At 41.1% G+C, this 13,536-nt stretch overlaps 1 protein-coding gene across 2 annotated transcripts; it reads right to left on the reverse strand.

Annotated features, from left to right (window-relative positions):
• Positions 1-3,887: 3,887 nt before the first annotated feature.
• Positions 3,888-11,272, reverse strand: LOC115249565 (uncharacterized). Of its 2 annotated transcripts, XM_029835251.1 has the most exons (4): positions 10,566-10,658; positions 10,266-10,469; positions 5,565-5,730; positions 3,888-4,281 (listed from the first exon to the last, which is right to left on the reverse strand). In XM_029835251.1, exons 1-4 carry the CDS (start codon positions 10,655-10,657, stop codon positions 4,099-4,101), a joined length of 645 nt encoding a protein of 214 aa, XP_029691111.1. In that variant the 5' UTR covers position 10,658; the 3' UTR covers positions 3,888-4,098. The 2 variants fall into 2 exon arrangements, 1 of the variants encoding a protein (XP_029691111.1); XR_003888240.1 differs by lacking the exons at positions 3,888-4,281; positions 5,565-5,730; positions 10,566-10,658 and adding an exon at positions 11,124-11,272 and having other exon boundaries at positions 9,925-10,469.
• Positions 11,273-13,536: the final 2,264 nt, after the last annotated feature.

The following is a 13,536-nucleotide window of genomic DNA, read 5'->3' on the forward strand; positions in this document are numbered from 1 at the left end:
ATGTTTTGATGTTGAGCTAAACATCAAAATCATGTTAAGATCTCCTCCTGGAGAGTTCTGGCTGCTATATCGCATCAAATATGCTGTCAATTATTTTTATTTTTTTAAAAAGACATTATTACAAACATCATTAACAGATTTAAACTGGAACTCCTCTCACAACACCTCTGTCATGATTTGAACTGCTCTCCTCTCATCCTTCATCCAAATGACTGTAATTGCCTGGTTTGTCTTTGATCTCATCTCTCATCTGTCTCAGTGTGTTTCTCCCTCTGGGGGCAGGGAAAGGAAACTGCAGCACATGAACGGGTGATAAACAAGCGTCTTTGACTGAGAGGAGAGCAGCCGTGAGATAAAGGAAGTCGCATCCTTCTGTCGTTGCTGTCATCTGTCATGCACACAGACAGCAGTTTTTCCACTGGATGGTGTTGGCTGCCCTTAGCTCATGTTCCTTCCTTCATTTGTTCCCCATATTTTCTCCAGTCTCTTATGAATGTTGCATGTTTGTATGCGAGTAGATGACTGTTATAGTAAGAGCTGTTTAAGTATTCGTTTTCTTTAGTCGCCTCACAAAATTAACAATCTTCTGGCGGGAACCTTCAATCAATGGGTTAGTGTATTACTTTCCAAAGGTCCTGGAACTTGAAAATGATTATTTCCAGGCTGTAGCTGTGGGCTGTTACTGTTCATTAAATCACTGGAATTCAGAAGACCCTTTTCATGATACCCAGTATTTTCATGGAAAGGAAGCAGTTGTAGAACAAATATGCCATTAAAATGTCAGGCTCTGCAGGCAACTCAAGTCATCACGAAGAGGCCTTGAAATCTGCAAAGTGTCTGTCTGCCCAGCGGGAGGGTCATGCAGAACACCACGGTTACTGTGGAGAAGGCATTAAAGTGCAAAGGAAGCCTGGGTATCCATGTCCAGCACCACCAGATCAGACTGCACTCATGCTGGTGTCTGGCTGAGCAGCTGAGTGAAGAAAATCTCCTGTCCCACCTACAAGCTGCTGGATAAAGGTGTCCTACAGCAGCCAAGTGTCTATCCCAGTCAGTTTCTATCATAGTCAGTATCTATCCCAGTCAGTATCTATTCCAGTCAGTATCTATCCCAGGCAGCATCTATCCCAGTCAGTATCTACCATAGTCAGCATCTATCCCAGTCATCATCTGTCCCAGTCAGCATCTATCCCAGTCAGCATCTATCCCTGTCAGCATCTATCCCTGTCAGCATCTATCCCTGTCAGTATCTATCCCTGTCAGTATCTGTCCCAGTCATTGTCTATGGCAGTCAGTGTCTATGGCAGTCAGTATATATCCCAGTCATTGTCTATGGCAGTCAGTATCTATCCCAGTCATCATCTGTCCCAGTCAGCATCTATCCCAGTCAGTATCTATCCCTGTCAGTATCTATCCCAGTCATTGTCTATGGCAGTCAGTATCTATCCCTGTCAGTATCTATCCCAGTCATTGTCTATGGCAGTCAGTATCTATCCCAGTCAGTTTCTATCATAGTCAGTATCTATCCCTGTCAGTATCTATCCCAGTCATTGTCTATGGCAGTCAGTATCTATCCCAGTCAGTATCTATCATAGTCAGTATATATCCCAGTCACTTTCTATCATAGTCAGTATCTATCCCAGTCAGTTTCTATCATAGTCAGTATCTATCCCAGTCAGTATCTATCCCAGTCAGTTTCTATCCCAGACAGTATCTATCCCAGTCAGTTTCTATCATAGTCAGTATCTATCCCAGTCAGTTTCTATCATAGTCAGTATCTATCCCAGTCAGTATCTATTCCAGTCAGTATCTATCCCAGGCAGCATCTATCCCAGTCAGTATCTATCATAGTCAGCATCTATCCCAGTCATCATCTGTCCCAGTCAGCATCTATCCCAGTCAGCATCTATCCCTGTCAGTATCTATCCCAGTCATTGTCTATGGCAGTCAGTGTCTATGGCAGTCAGTATATATCCCAGTCATTGTCTATGGCAGTCAGTATCTATCCCAGTCATCATCTGTCCCAGTCAGCATCTATCCCAGTCAGTATCTATCCCTGTCAGTATCTATCCCAGTCATTGTCTATGGCAGTCAGTATCTATCCCTGTCAGTATCTATCCCAGTCATTGTCTATGGCAGTCAGTATCTATCCCAGTCAGTTTCTATCATAGTCAGTATCTATCCCTGTCAGTATCTATCCCAGTCATTGTCTATGGCAGTCAGTATCTATCCCAGTCAGTATCTATCATAGTCAGTATATATCCCAGTCACTTTCTATCATAGTCAGTATCTATCCCAGTCAGTTTCTATCATAGTCAGTATCTATCCCAGTCAGTATCTATCCCAGTCAGTTTCTATCCCAGACAGTATCTATCCCAGTCAGTTTCTATCATAGTCAGTATCTATCCCAGTCAGTTTCTATCATAGTCAGTATCTATCCCAGTCAGTTTCTATCATAGTCAGTATCTATCCCAGTCAGTATCTATCCCAGTCAGTTTCTATCATAGTCAGTATCTTTCCCAGTCAGTATGTATCCCAGTCAGTTTCTATCATAGTCAGTATCTTTCCCAGTCAGTATCTATCCCAGTCAGTTTCTATCATAGTCAGTATCTTTCCCAGTCAGTATTTATCCCAGTCAGTGTCTATCCCAGTCAGTGTATATGGCAGTCAGTATCTGCCATAGTATAACAAACAAACAAACAAACAAACAAACAAACAAACAAACAAACAAACAAACACACACACACACACACACACAGAAAAACACACGTGCACAATGCAATTATACCTGTTTCATCTCAATATATTATATTTGTTTTTTATCGATTTATCTTCATGTTCACTGTATCTGGAATAGAATATTTATGAACAAAAGCTGTTTAAAGAGACTTCAGTGGGATCCTGAAGATTCCAGTCTTTGTCTTTGAGCTTCACATGATTGCATTTATGAGGTGAGGGTCTCTAACATTATCAAAGCTTATGAAGAATCGGGGAAAAACAATTTCTTTAAAAAATAAACTCACATCTATCAAATTAAAATTGCCTTCAGTCAAAAATCCTAATAGTTGAACTGGGATCACAGACAGAAAGAATTTAATGGTGAAGTGTTCCGAGCCTCTATCCAGATCCACATGAGCTAATACTCAGCGTCTACCTTCGCTTCAACAGTGTGAAACTTAATGGTTTGGATGATTTTGCAGGTTGGTGGAAATTTGTGGCCTAGGATCAGTCTGACCGCAGCTTGTTTTTTTGAAAAACACAGGATCAGCCGGGCCTTTAGCTGTTTCTCCACAATACCGTAACCCGTGGTAACCATAATTGAAGTAATCCCTGGATCCCTTTTAATGTTTCATCTGCAGACTCAGATCTTATGTAAGGTTTATTGATGACTTGTTCCCAGAGCTTTGGGGTTAACCGCTTTTACTTTCCCAGCTGTCGGAAACATCCAAAGAGACCATCCTGGAAGAGGGCTGCTCAGCATTCTCCACCAGAGAGCTGACTCAAGGTGACAGAGTGGTGATGAGGAAAAATATCCATAACATTCTGCAATGGAAAACACAGAGGGATGGTTTGAAGTGAGCAACACACTGGACCACTCGGTGGAAACGAGACTTCAGAGCCAATCATCTCGCTCACCGAGGAAAAAATGTTTCAGCCGGCCACTTGTTTGGATCCCAGCTATATCTTTTACCTACAATGTTATGGCCAATTTCTCTTGTCGTCTTGGAAAAATGTGGCATAGAAAATGCCACTGAAAGCTTAAATTTGACACAATGCAGCTGCAATCTCAACAGAAGGACAATGCCTTCAGTAGATTCATAGTAAATCCAAGCGAGGTCCGGGTTGGTCACGTCTTTAATGGGCTCTGTCCTCTTTCTTTCCCCCTTTCCAGTCAATCATCTTCGTTCAGTTTTCAAATCATCCACACAGAAAACCTCCCCTGAGTTTAGTGTTCTGATGGCAGGGAGATTGGAAATGGAGGCAAGGTGACGAGGACGACGAAACATCCAACAACTAATAAAACACTTCTGTAAAATGTAAACAACATCAAACAGAAAGAGCACTGCCATTTCCTGCCACGGTCCAAAAACATGCACATTATGTCAACTCCTTCCTGCTCCTCCGTTCTCTTTTCCTCCACTTATCCAGGAGCAGATTGCACGGCAGCATTTTTAGTAGAGAAGTTGAAACCATTCTCTGTAGCTTCCTCCTCCAGCTCCTCCGGGAAGAAGACCCAGGCCATCCAGACAGGAAATGTAGTCCCTCCAGTCGGTCATGGGTCTGCGTGAGGGAAACAACTTAGACTCCAGTATCAACCTGCAAAGTTGATGAAGGAATAATTGGTGGCTACAAGGAAAAAAGAAGCTCTTCCAATTTTCAACTTTGAATTCCTACTTAAATGTAATGTTTTTTATTATTTTATTTTGCCTGCATCTTCATTTGGATTCATTCATTTTGATGAGCTGATGCTAATTAAATGAAATCAGCCCCTCTGTGTTTTAAAACACTTTTCCCCACCCATCCAGCTAAGCGTCCAGTTGTCTGGAGTTCGTAAATCTGTTTTCAGAAATGTTCTCCATGTAAATGAAGTGATGCTTTTAACTGGCGGAGCTCCTAAAATCAGGCACTTTGAAACTGGTTAATGTTGATGCATTAGCTGCACTCTGCTGGCTCAGTATCTTTCATGTAATCCATTAATCATGATGATTATCATCAAGGCCCTGAGCAGAAATCAATACAGTGATGCCGAAGAGCGTGATGTGTAAAGAAGATTAAAGATGATGTGCAAGGTTTACACCGCTTGGTTTTACTGTAGCAAGAGAGGACTGACCATCAATCCTTTTTACCTCTGCTCCTTTAGAAAGGCTCATGCTCCACAGTTCCGGTGCGAAAAAACATCATTTAAAGTGTAAACTATCCCAGCTAGGTGTCATTCAAGCGTAACTCCAAAAAGGTCCCAGCAAGGGAACTCAACAAGGGAAGCCTCATTAATCAGATGGGGCACCGTGTCAGACACAACAAACGATGTGAGGAAGTCATCAGGCTAATTAAGAAAAACGCATTCAAGGTCCAAGCGAAAGTTCAGCGGGAGCCAAACCCACATGACATGTAGCTGCTGAGTCTATTAATGCACATAAAGAGCGGATTTTCCTGCTGAATTCTGCTGTTAAGAATAAAGAATGATTTTCCTGTTGGTGAATGTGGAGCTGTTAAAGCTGTATGGTAGCCATGGTTACACTGGGACACTATTACCAATCATACCATCTATAAGAAGAAATTCTGATCACAAATGTGCCTTTAGTGCATCTTGCATATGTGCACACATAACTGGAACTCTGGAGGAGTCACCCTCGTACACAGAATGCTATTAGGCTTATTTGCACAGTTTTCTCTTCCTCATTTGCATATTTGGGGCAGTGTTATTGTGCCGGGTGGTTCTTTCTCTAATCTGTTGTAAATCGATGGAGCGAAGCGTTGAATGCACAGAGAGGAGGAGAGAGCGATTCATGAAGCACCTGATCGTTACACGGCCTAATCCTTTAACACCGTGGGAAAATCATTACCTTGTGATAGTGTCGTATGTTCGTTTGTGTGTTCTTCTTCTTATTGTGGATGTATCCTGTATTCTCTGCACGTGTCTGACCACACCAAACATCCTCGCTGGACCTGCTGATCTCACACTGGGCTGAACACTGCTTTTCCTCCTCCAGGAAATCACTTTTTAACGGCCTGTGGCGACGACATGACATCATGGTTCAAAACCCGCTTCTGCTTTCTATCTCTTCACCTCCCTTTTGCAGGTGTTTGTAATTGTTGCTCTTAATTTCTGCCAAATTTAAATGTATACTTTCAGAAGGTAAGTGCTGCTCCCGCTGATGAAGATGAATGACTCTGCAGAGATGTAGAAATGTGATTTATGAGGGTAAAAACCACTGGAACGTGACAGAGAAGACTCATTGCTTCAAAAACAATGCAACCATTTTAAATCATGGGTCAAAACATCATGATGTGACAGAGTAGGCAATGTCCTAAATATACTTCAATAATTACTTAAATATAAGTGAGTGTTTTCTGTTTCTTGTGTACTATAGTCTATGTGCAGACTGTCACGGACATGTCTGTTGGGTTTAATCAGCAATTTTTGACAGACGTTTAAATATTTCATGTTGCCTTGGAATCCCACCCTTGGTAACCAGGTCATTTCCACTTGTGAAGATTTGATGAGTTCAGTGTGGAGATAAGCACAGTACCATGAGCACAAATGAGAAACGTGGTTTCCATCACTGGATTGTCAACTAAATCAACTTTTGAAGATCAGCGTCAGGATGAAAACAACTCTAATCATTTATTTTTGTGAGCCTTGAGGAGCTTCTTATCTAAATCAGCCACCCTAAACAATTTAAAAAGCTTGTATGGGTGAGAATGTGTTTCTTATTCAATCTTAAGCTGTTGGTTTAAAGTTTGGTAGAGAAAAGCAGTTAAAGACCAACGAGGCTTCTACATTTTATAACCGCAGGGGGGAAAGATGACTCACTTGATTTAAATTTCATTTTCTTGCCATATTTCTCACTGTCAACATCATGACACTTGACCCAGCAAAAACTGAAGTGTCCTAATCACAGCAGACCTCAGCTGACCCACACATCTGTATTACCTAATCACAGATGTGACCATGCGGAATCCTAACATCTTTCCTTTGGAAAATAGAAACATCTGTAATGCTAAAATATAGATTAAATCATCATTGTGACCATAAACAGACCAAAGTAAAATCCATGATTTCCAGCACCTTCATGTGATCCTGATTCTGTGTGACTGGGATTTCTGTCTATATGTTCTGTTGCTTGGAAACAGAGTAAGGTCAGCGTGTTAGGTAGCTCTCTGACAGATGGGACATAGATCCACTGCAGGAGCCACAGAGATCGCCAGGAATCCTGTGAAATTTCAGCCTGAGGCATTTAAGTCACCTCACTGTTGGTGACACAGAGATGGAAACTGGATGAGAAAAGAATAAAAACACAAATATTCCCGTTTCTGTGTGCGACCGTGAAGTTTATCACTAATCCATCCAAATTTTGGACATTAAGATGACCCTAACAGTCAAAATCTGACTGGTGTTGGATGTTATTTTGTCTTCCAATATGGCATGTTTTAATCACTTACCACTGATGTTTTCTAATCTCTCTCCCTCTCTCTCCCTCTCTCTGCATGTGTGTGTAAGACTAATATTTCAATTGAATATTAGCGTAGTATTGTTGGTGCCTGCTGCACCCACACACAAACTGTTCCACATCCTGATCTCTTTCCTTTTCTTGTCCTTGCGCACAGCAACACTGAATAAGCAAAGGGATTATTTTATTATAATACGAATATTAATAATAACAACATTATAATAATAATTAGTTGGCTGTAACAGTATTTATATATAAAGCTAATTAGCATAACATTAAAGCAAACAATGTGATTAATGCATGTTTTTAATGTTAAGTGGCAAAGAGAGAGACCCTACAATAGTCTATTTTCCATCATTCTTGTTGCTATGGTCACCCATCTCAGACAACATGAGCAGTCAAAGGAGACATAAATCACTGAGTGAAATGTGTTGTCGTACACATGCAATTACACATTTTTGGAGTTATTCTTTAATAACCTCCTGTACCTGACAGCTTCAACGAGCCACTTGCTAAATTCACAGTTGGTGAAACGACAGGGCATCGGGAGGTCTGGGCGCTGCCCGTCACCGTACGGGCCACGTAGGGTACTGGGCGCCTCGTCTCACACCAGATAATTTGTGGTTGCGGTGAGCAGCAGCGCAATAATTAGATGTCCTCAAAACCCAGTTAAATCAAGACAACAATCACGACCCAGAGCGGTGACCTTTCTCCAGAGTGACGCGGGCTAATAGATGAGCTGGATTCTCCTGAGCCGAGGTTTGACAAACATGGGTTTAATTTAAAATCAGAGCAGCATTACGAACCGTAACGTACAAAGTGGAGCTGGTTTATATCCTTAAAGAGATAACATCAAAACACTGTAAATCTTTTAAGCCAAAGTCCCTCAATTACAATCTGTCCAAAAGTTTGAATAAAGACTGACTGAGATTATTTCATCTTTTCACACTCAAGCGCTACTTTCCTAAACTTAATTTTAGCCGTAGACTCAGGGAGAAGATATGAGAAATCTCCCCAAATCTCCCCTGCAGTGACATTCTCTGACATTAAATAATTTTTGTCAAAGCTACTTTGTATTTAAGAAAGGTACCTCTGAAGGATCTATTTTGCGCGTGCAAAATCCGATTAAGCTCTTAACCTTCAAGGTTTCAGGTCTCATTTTTGGGCATTTTTTTCCCGCATGGTGAGAAATTCAATGGTTGCTGAACTGTTTTCATTATGCAAAACTATCTGTCTCTCCCACGCACACGTTCCATTTACATCCATCCTCGCTGCACACGCTCAACTTGGATCACAACAGGAGCTGATGCACATAATGCTCCTGCTTCCTTCATGCAGGGGTTGCATATGTCAAAGCATGCTCAGGGAAACGCAGACATGGATCACACCCTGACGGCAAGAGAGGCTCTCTCACACATCACATGGACACACTCAAATTACGGCTCTGATAAACACACACATGAGCTGATTGGATTTGACAACTTCTATGTGTTATGCTGCTGCTGCCTTGACGAGGAACATGTTATAACCAGCCTGAAAGTATTGAGCCATTTCTCATATCGGACTCCCATTGGCTATTTCTGTGCATTAGCTTCACCCACCTAACCCAGGCCTAAACATTCTTCCTGGACCTGATCCAAACATGTTATTTCTAAGACCATGCAATAAAGGTCAATATAATGCTTTTAATGCCTGCCTGGTGACAATTTATATCTATAGACTGTGTGTATGTGCAGTATACTTCTGGAGAGGATTATGGTTTATAATTATTAACAGTAAGCACAGAGAACCACTGATGATGTAAAATGGTTCCCTGATGTTCTTTATAAAATCACGTCTGAATTGTTTGGGTCTGCGAGCAACAGCAGGATACCGGCGCACATGAAAGGAAGGCCATTAAACACAACACTCCAAATCACCGCTGCAGCCACAGGAAATAAAGACCAGCGAAAATCAGACCCCTTTTAGACTCTTTCACACTTCCATCAGACTGAATATTGAAATTGTTTTGTTTATCATCCAATTTTGAGGGAAACCAGCGGCAAAAGTCAAGTTCATTTTAACTAGAAGCGGACCAATTGCTGCAACCGAGGCTTCTGCACCCACACAGGCTTCAAAACATTTAAGACATAATAACCCGTTTTTTTGCGACTTTCTGCTTTTACATTAAAGTATGTGGTTGAAGTGTGGTTTTATGTGTAAAGTTTGATTAGACTCTAAATGCACGTGATTTGGGGTATTTCAAGAAACACTGTGTAATTTGTCAGATATATCATCCTAGCATAATGCCTTTGGCTAGTCCTGATTTGTTGCAGTGACAGTGGAACTAAAGTTCTTAATCTCAGTATAAAGAGCACCTTGTCTAGCTCAGAGCAAGCAATGCAAATTCCACTTTTGATGAACGAGGGTGGAAGGATCAAACTGGAAATCCTTCATTAGTTCAGACAGTCTATTCTGCTCGTTCTTGTCACCTCTGGGAGGTCTTTACCACCGTCAGTATGAATCATGCAGTGCAGCTTTGGATCGTCCAAGTAATGCTGGGAAAATACCAGCTGTCTGCACTTGGAAGCCTCTGGAGAACCAACGTCTGAGCTGCTGTTAAACGGCATGAATAATAGTGGCTGTACTCCACATGTGCGTGTGTGTCCTGTCACAATGTGTGTGGTGACTGTCAATTCTAACTTAATTATTGTCGCTGTCTCCCGTCAGAGGCACACAACGTACAACACCATGTTAACGCCAATGTCATGTATTCAGTCATCAGTGTGAGCAGCTGTTTAATCAGGTTAACGGCAATGAAGACGATCCAAAAATATCAATCCAGAAGAGAGAGCAACATTGTTCGTGTGACTGTGCATGCTCAGTTTAGCCGATTTACGCAACCAGATCACAGCTAAGATGCCGTATTATAGCCCTACAGTGTTCTGCTACTGTGTTTTCTACAGTAATACGACAAAATAAAAAAGAGAATTAAAAAACATTGCATTTCCGCCACTTTCTAAGCATCCAATCAAGCAAATCGGTCTGTTTTATCTTTTAAACACATCCCGTATTTGACAGTTCACATTACTTCAAACATGCACCCTTTCACACCTCCAACAGGATGCAGTGAGAACCAAGAAGCGGTGTTGTTTGGCGCTGTCTGTTCTGCAATAATCCTCATCTCCACTTTTCCTCTTGCATGCCTGCTCTGATGTCGCTCCAGCGGAGGATTTCCAAGGAGGCCAGATTGTCCCAGAGGCTGCCCCAGGCGCAGTGACGACAACTGGGCAGCTTTTGCAGTCAACAGGGTCCCTCCTGGGAGATAAGATAGAAACACACGCATTCAGAGACAGAGGTGCACAAACACACACACACACACACACACACACACACACACACACACACACTCACACATTGAGAGCAAAAACTGACACTGCCAGACTCGATGACATGCAGCCCACTCGAGAGCCCTGGAAGACATCCCCCTTACAGCACCATGACATGTTCAAGTGTCTCTCTGTGATCAGGACAAGCCATGAATGCACTGTGAGATAATTAGATCATTCATTTCCTGCCACTTTTAAGAGAAAAGGGAAATTACACACTATCCACGTCAGATTGTTCGCAATTTGAATCTAGTTTGGGTAACAGCTAAATGTTTTCAAACCAGGAAATATGGGTCACATGAATATGCAGATATAGGCAGGCTGTAGTTGACTACAAAGGAGGATTCAATCAACAAAAGCTCACGTGTAGCTACATCAAAATGTTGCAGGAGGACATGTGATTAACAAATTAACAGTTTCCTTCTAGTCCTAATTTGTATCAGCCGAGTCAAATGTTTTCGGGAGATTATTTATTTTTATTTCGATGGTTTTCATGGATAAAGTGTTTCTGTTCTTATTTAGAATTGTTATTTTGTCAACCAAGCTTTGGTAAAACATGGAAGTTTAAAGGAATAGTCCTCACCGTAATTGAGCCAACTTCAACTTCAACAGCAGTGATAGAGGATGAGATTTATTTCATATCGGAAACATTTGCCTTCCATAAACTTTCACTTCAAGCCTCAGTGAAAGTGTATTACTGTTCTACCACCCTCTTCTCAGTGTGGTTTCTATGTGCAGAACCCATACAGACTGCTTTGTGTGCATGTGTGCACTGTCAACACGGAGATAAAATCATCAGCATGGTGGAAAAATAAACTACAGGCACACAAACCAACATGTGTGCTGAAAAGCCAGACATGGGCAAAACTCTGCATACCAGTTTCAAATATTCTGCCTTTAATTAACATAGTGAAATGCTGCTTTTTCTCTTAATAAGATCTAAATAGCATTTATCCACATCAAAGACCATAGAAAAGTCATTATAGCGATGCTTCAATAATAATAATAATAATAATAATAATAATAATAATAATAATAATAATAATAATAATAAAAACAACAATAGTTGTTTCCAGCAAAAAAATACATACACTGAAAATACAAGTGAAACTAATACCGAGCCGAGTGGCACATCATCAAAGGCAAAATGATCATGTTAAAATATCAGTTATCAGTTAATTTCAGGGCAACAGTGTCTAAAGTTTGAGTGAAGAGTAATTAATTTTTCTTTAAGTAGCTGTGCTAGTGCTAATGTCTGGCTGTTGTGATGATAAAACCCATCAGGTCTCAATACACTTAAAAAAACCAGTCTATACTGAGTTGAGACCTGGTGATTTTTTACAATGAGGTTTTGATCTTATTGCTGATTTGAAAAACTGAAAGCAAATCAAGCTTCAAATGTTGTTGTGGGCAGTTTGAAGAAAACAAGTATTTTCTTTTCAATCATGAAAATCTCCTGGTGTTGATAATGAGCCTGTCTGTTTTGGACCACCTCCAAAGCAAGTTTGTGTCGCTCAGGTTTGAAAAGGCTTCAATGCATTTGCCAGAAGTTGCCCTATCAAAAAAAAAAAAATCAAAATCAAAATGTCACCACTCTTTGGGTCTGGATGCAAATTACTGTAATAAAGAAGTCTAGTGCACCTCATCCCCAGCTCTTATTTCAAATTATGACAATTTCTCCAATGATTTGAGGAGGAGTGCAGCAATATGATTCTTCACCTTTGCACTCCCCAAAGCTAACAGCAGAACCCCTTCAAATTGTACCTAGGCAACATTCCTATGTTGTAAAAGCAATATACATTCACTGAAATGGCAGATTTAAATCAGCAGCTCACCTGACATGATTGTTTTTTAGGTTTTTCAGACTACAGGGGTGGAAAAAATATCCCCTGAGTCATCAGAGATTAATGGATACACACCAGGATAGTGCAGAAGAATGGAAACATACACATGTGTGACACCATCAGCACTATAAAGAACAGACGCATCATCACGTCTTCCTGATATCAATCCAGACATCGCATCAGCGTCGCCACGAAGGAGCTGAATCAGCTGATTTTGTCATTTAGCCTAATGTTCGCGACTTAAAAGCTGTAAAAAAAAAAAAAAAAAAATTGCTCGAGTGGCTCTGTTGGTTGCTGGGATTATTCGGCAATGACATCATCAGCAGTTTGACAAACAATAAACTTTCTTCCTCATCTTAAAGAAACTTGAGCAGCAGATTAAGATAAATTTAGCTGTTCTGTTTAATACCATCGATCACAGTGGAGGAAGATCCCAGAGTTAATGCATAGCCTTACTTAAGGGATCAATATGGTTTTATTTATGGTGAGTCCAACCTACATGTGATTATTTATACAGGCTTCAGCAGAATCAGTGACTTTAAAGGGTTTGGGTGGTTAACACGGTGAATTAAGGCACAATCACCAAGTGTATGTGAAGTGGACTGTGACTGATTGGTGGGGGGAAGGAAAAACATCCTTGAGCATCATTCCACTGCAGTAGCTAAATAAGGATGATCAAATGCATATTTCAAGCCTCAATGAAAGTAAAGAATTAATGTGTAATAGCAAAGTTTATGAGTGAACAGTTTGGGTCCATCATGGACAATATCCAGCTCAAATCATTCAAGTCCAACCTCTCCCCAGTCACTTCAGGCGTGCCACAGGGCTCAGTCCTGGGACCCTTGCTATTCATCATCTATCTTCTTCCCCTTGGTGCCATCTTCTGCAAATTCAACATCCAATATCACTGTTATGCAGACGACACTCAACTGTACCTCTCAAGCTCACCTAACTCCTCACTTCCACCCTCCTCCCTCCCCACCTGCTTAGCTGAAATCAAAGCCTGGTTCTCGTCCAACTTCCTTAAATTAAACAGTGATAAAACTGAAGTGCTCCTCGTAGGGACGAAATCACCCCTCTCTAAAGTTGCCAGTTTCTCCATTCCCATTGACACCCCCTTGGTCTCCCCCTCCCCTCAAGTTAAGAGTTTGG

This window comes from Takifugu rubripes, chromosome 4 (genome assembly GCF_901000725.2).
Source record: "Takifugu rubripes chromosome 4, fTakRub1.2, whole genome shotgun sequence".
NCBI classification, from domain to species: domain Eukaryota; kingdom Metazoa; phylum Chordata; class Actinopteri; order Tetraodontiformes; family Tetraodontidae; genus Takifugu; species Takifugu rubripes.

Excerpts from the sequence above, each read along its gene's own strand:
- LOC115249565 (XM_029835251.1), bottom strand. The coding sequence starts at position 10,657 with ATGTCATGGTGCTGTAAGGGGGATGTCTTCCAGGGCTCTCGAGTGGGC. Across the intron at positions 5,731-10,265 it reads CTCACTGCATCCTGTTGGAG|GCCGTTAAAAAGTGATTTCC; the intron begins GTGTGAAAGGGT and ends TCGTCGCCACAG. Across the intron at positions 4,282-5,564 it reads ACATACGACACTATCACAAG|ACCCATGACCGACTGGAGGG; the intron begins GTAATGATTTTC and ends TCCCTCACGCAG.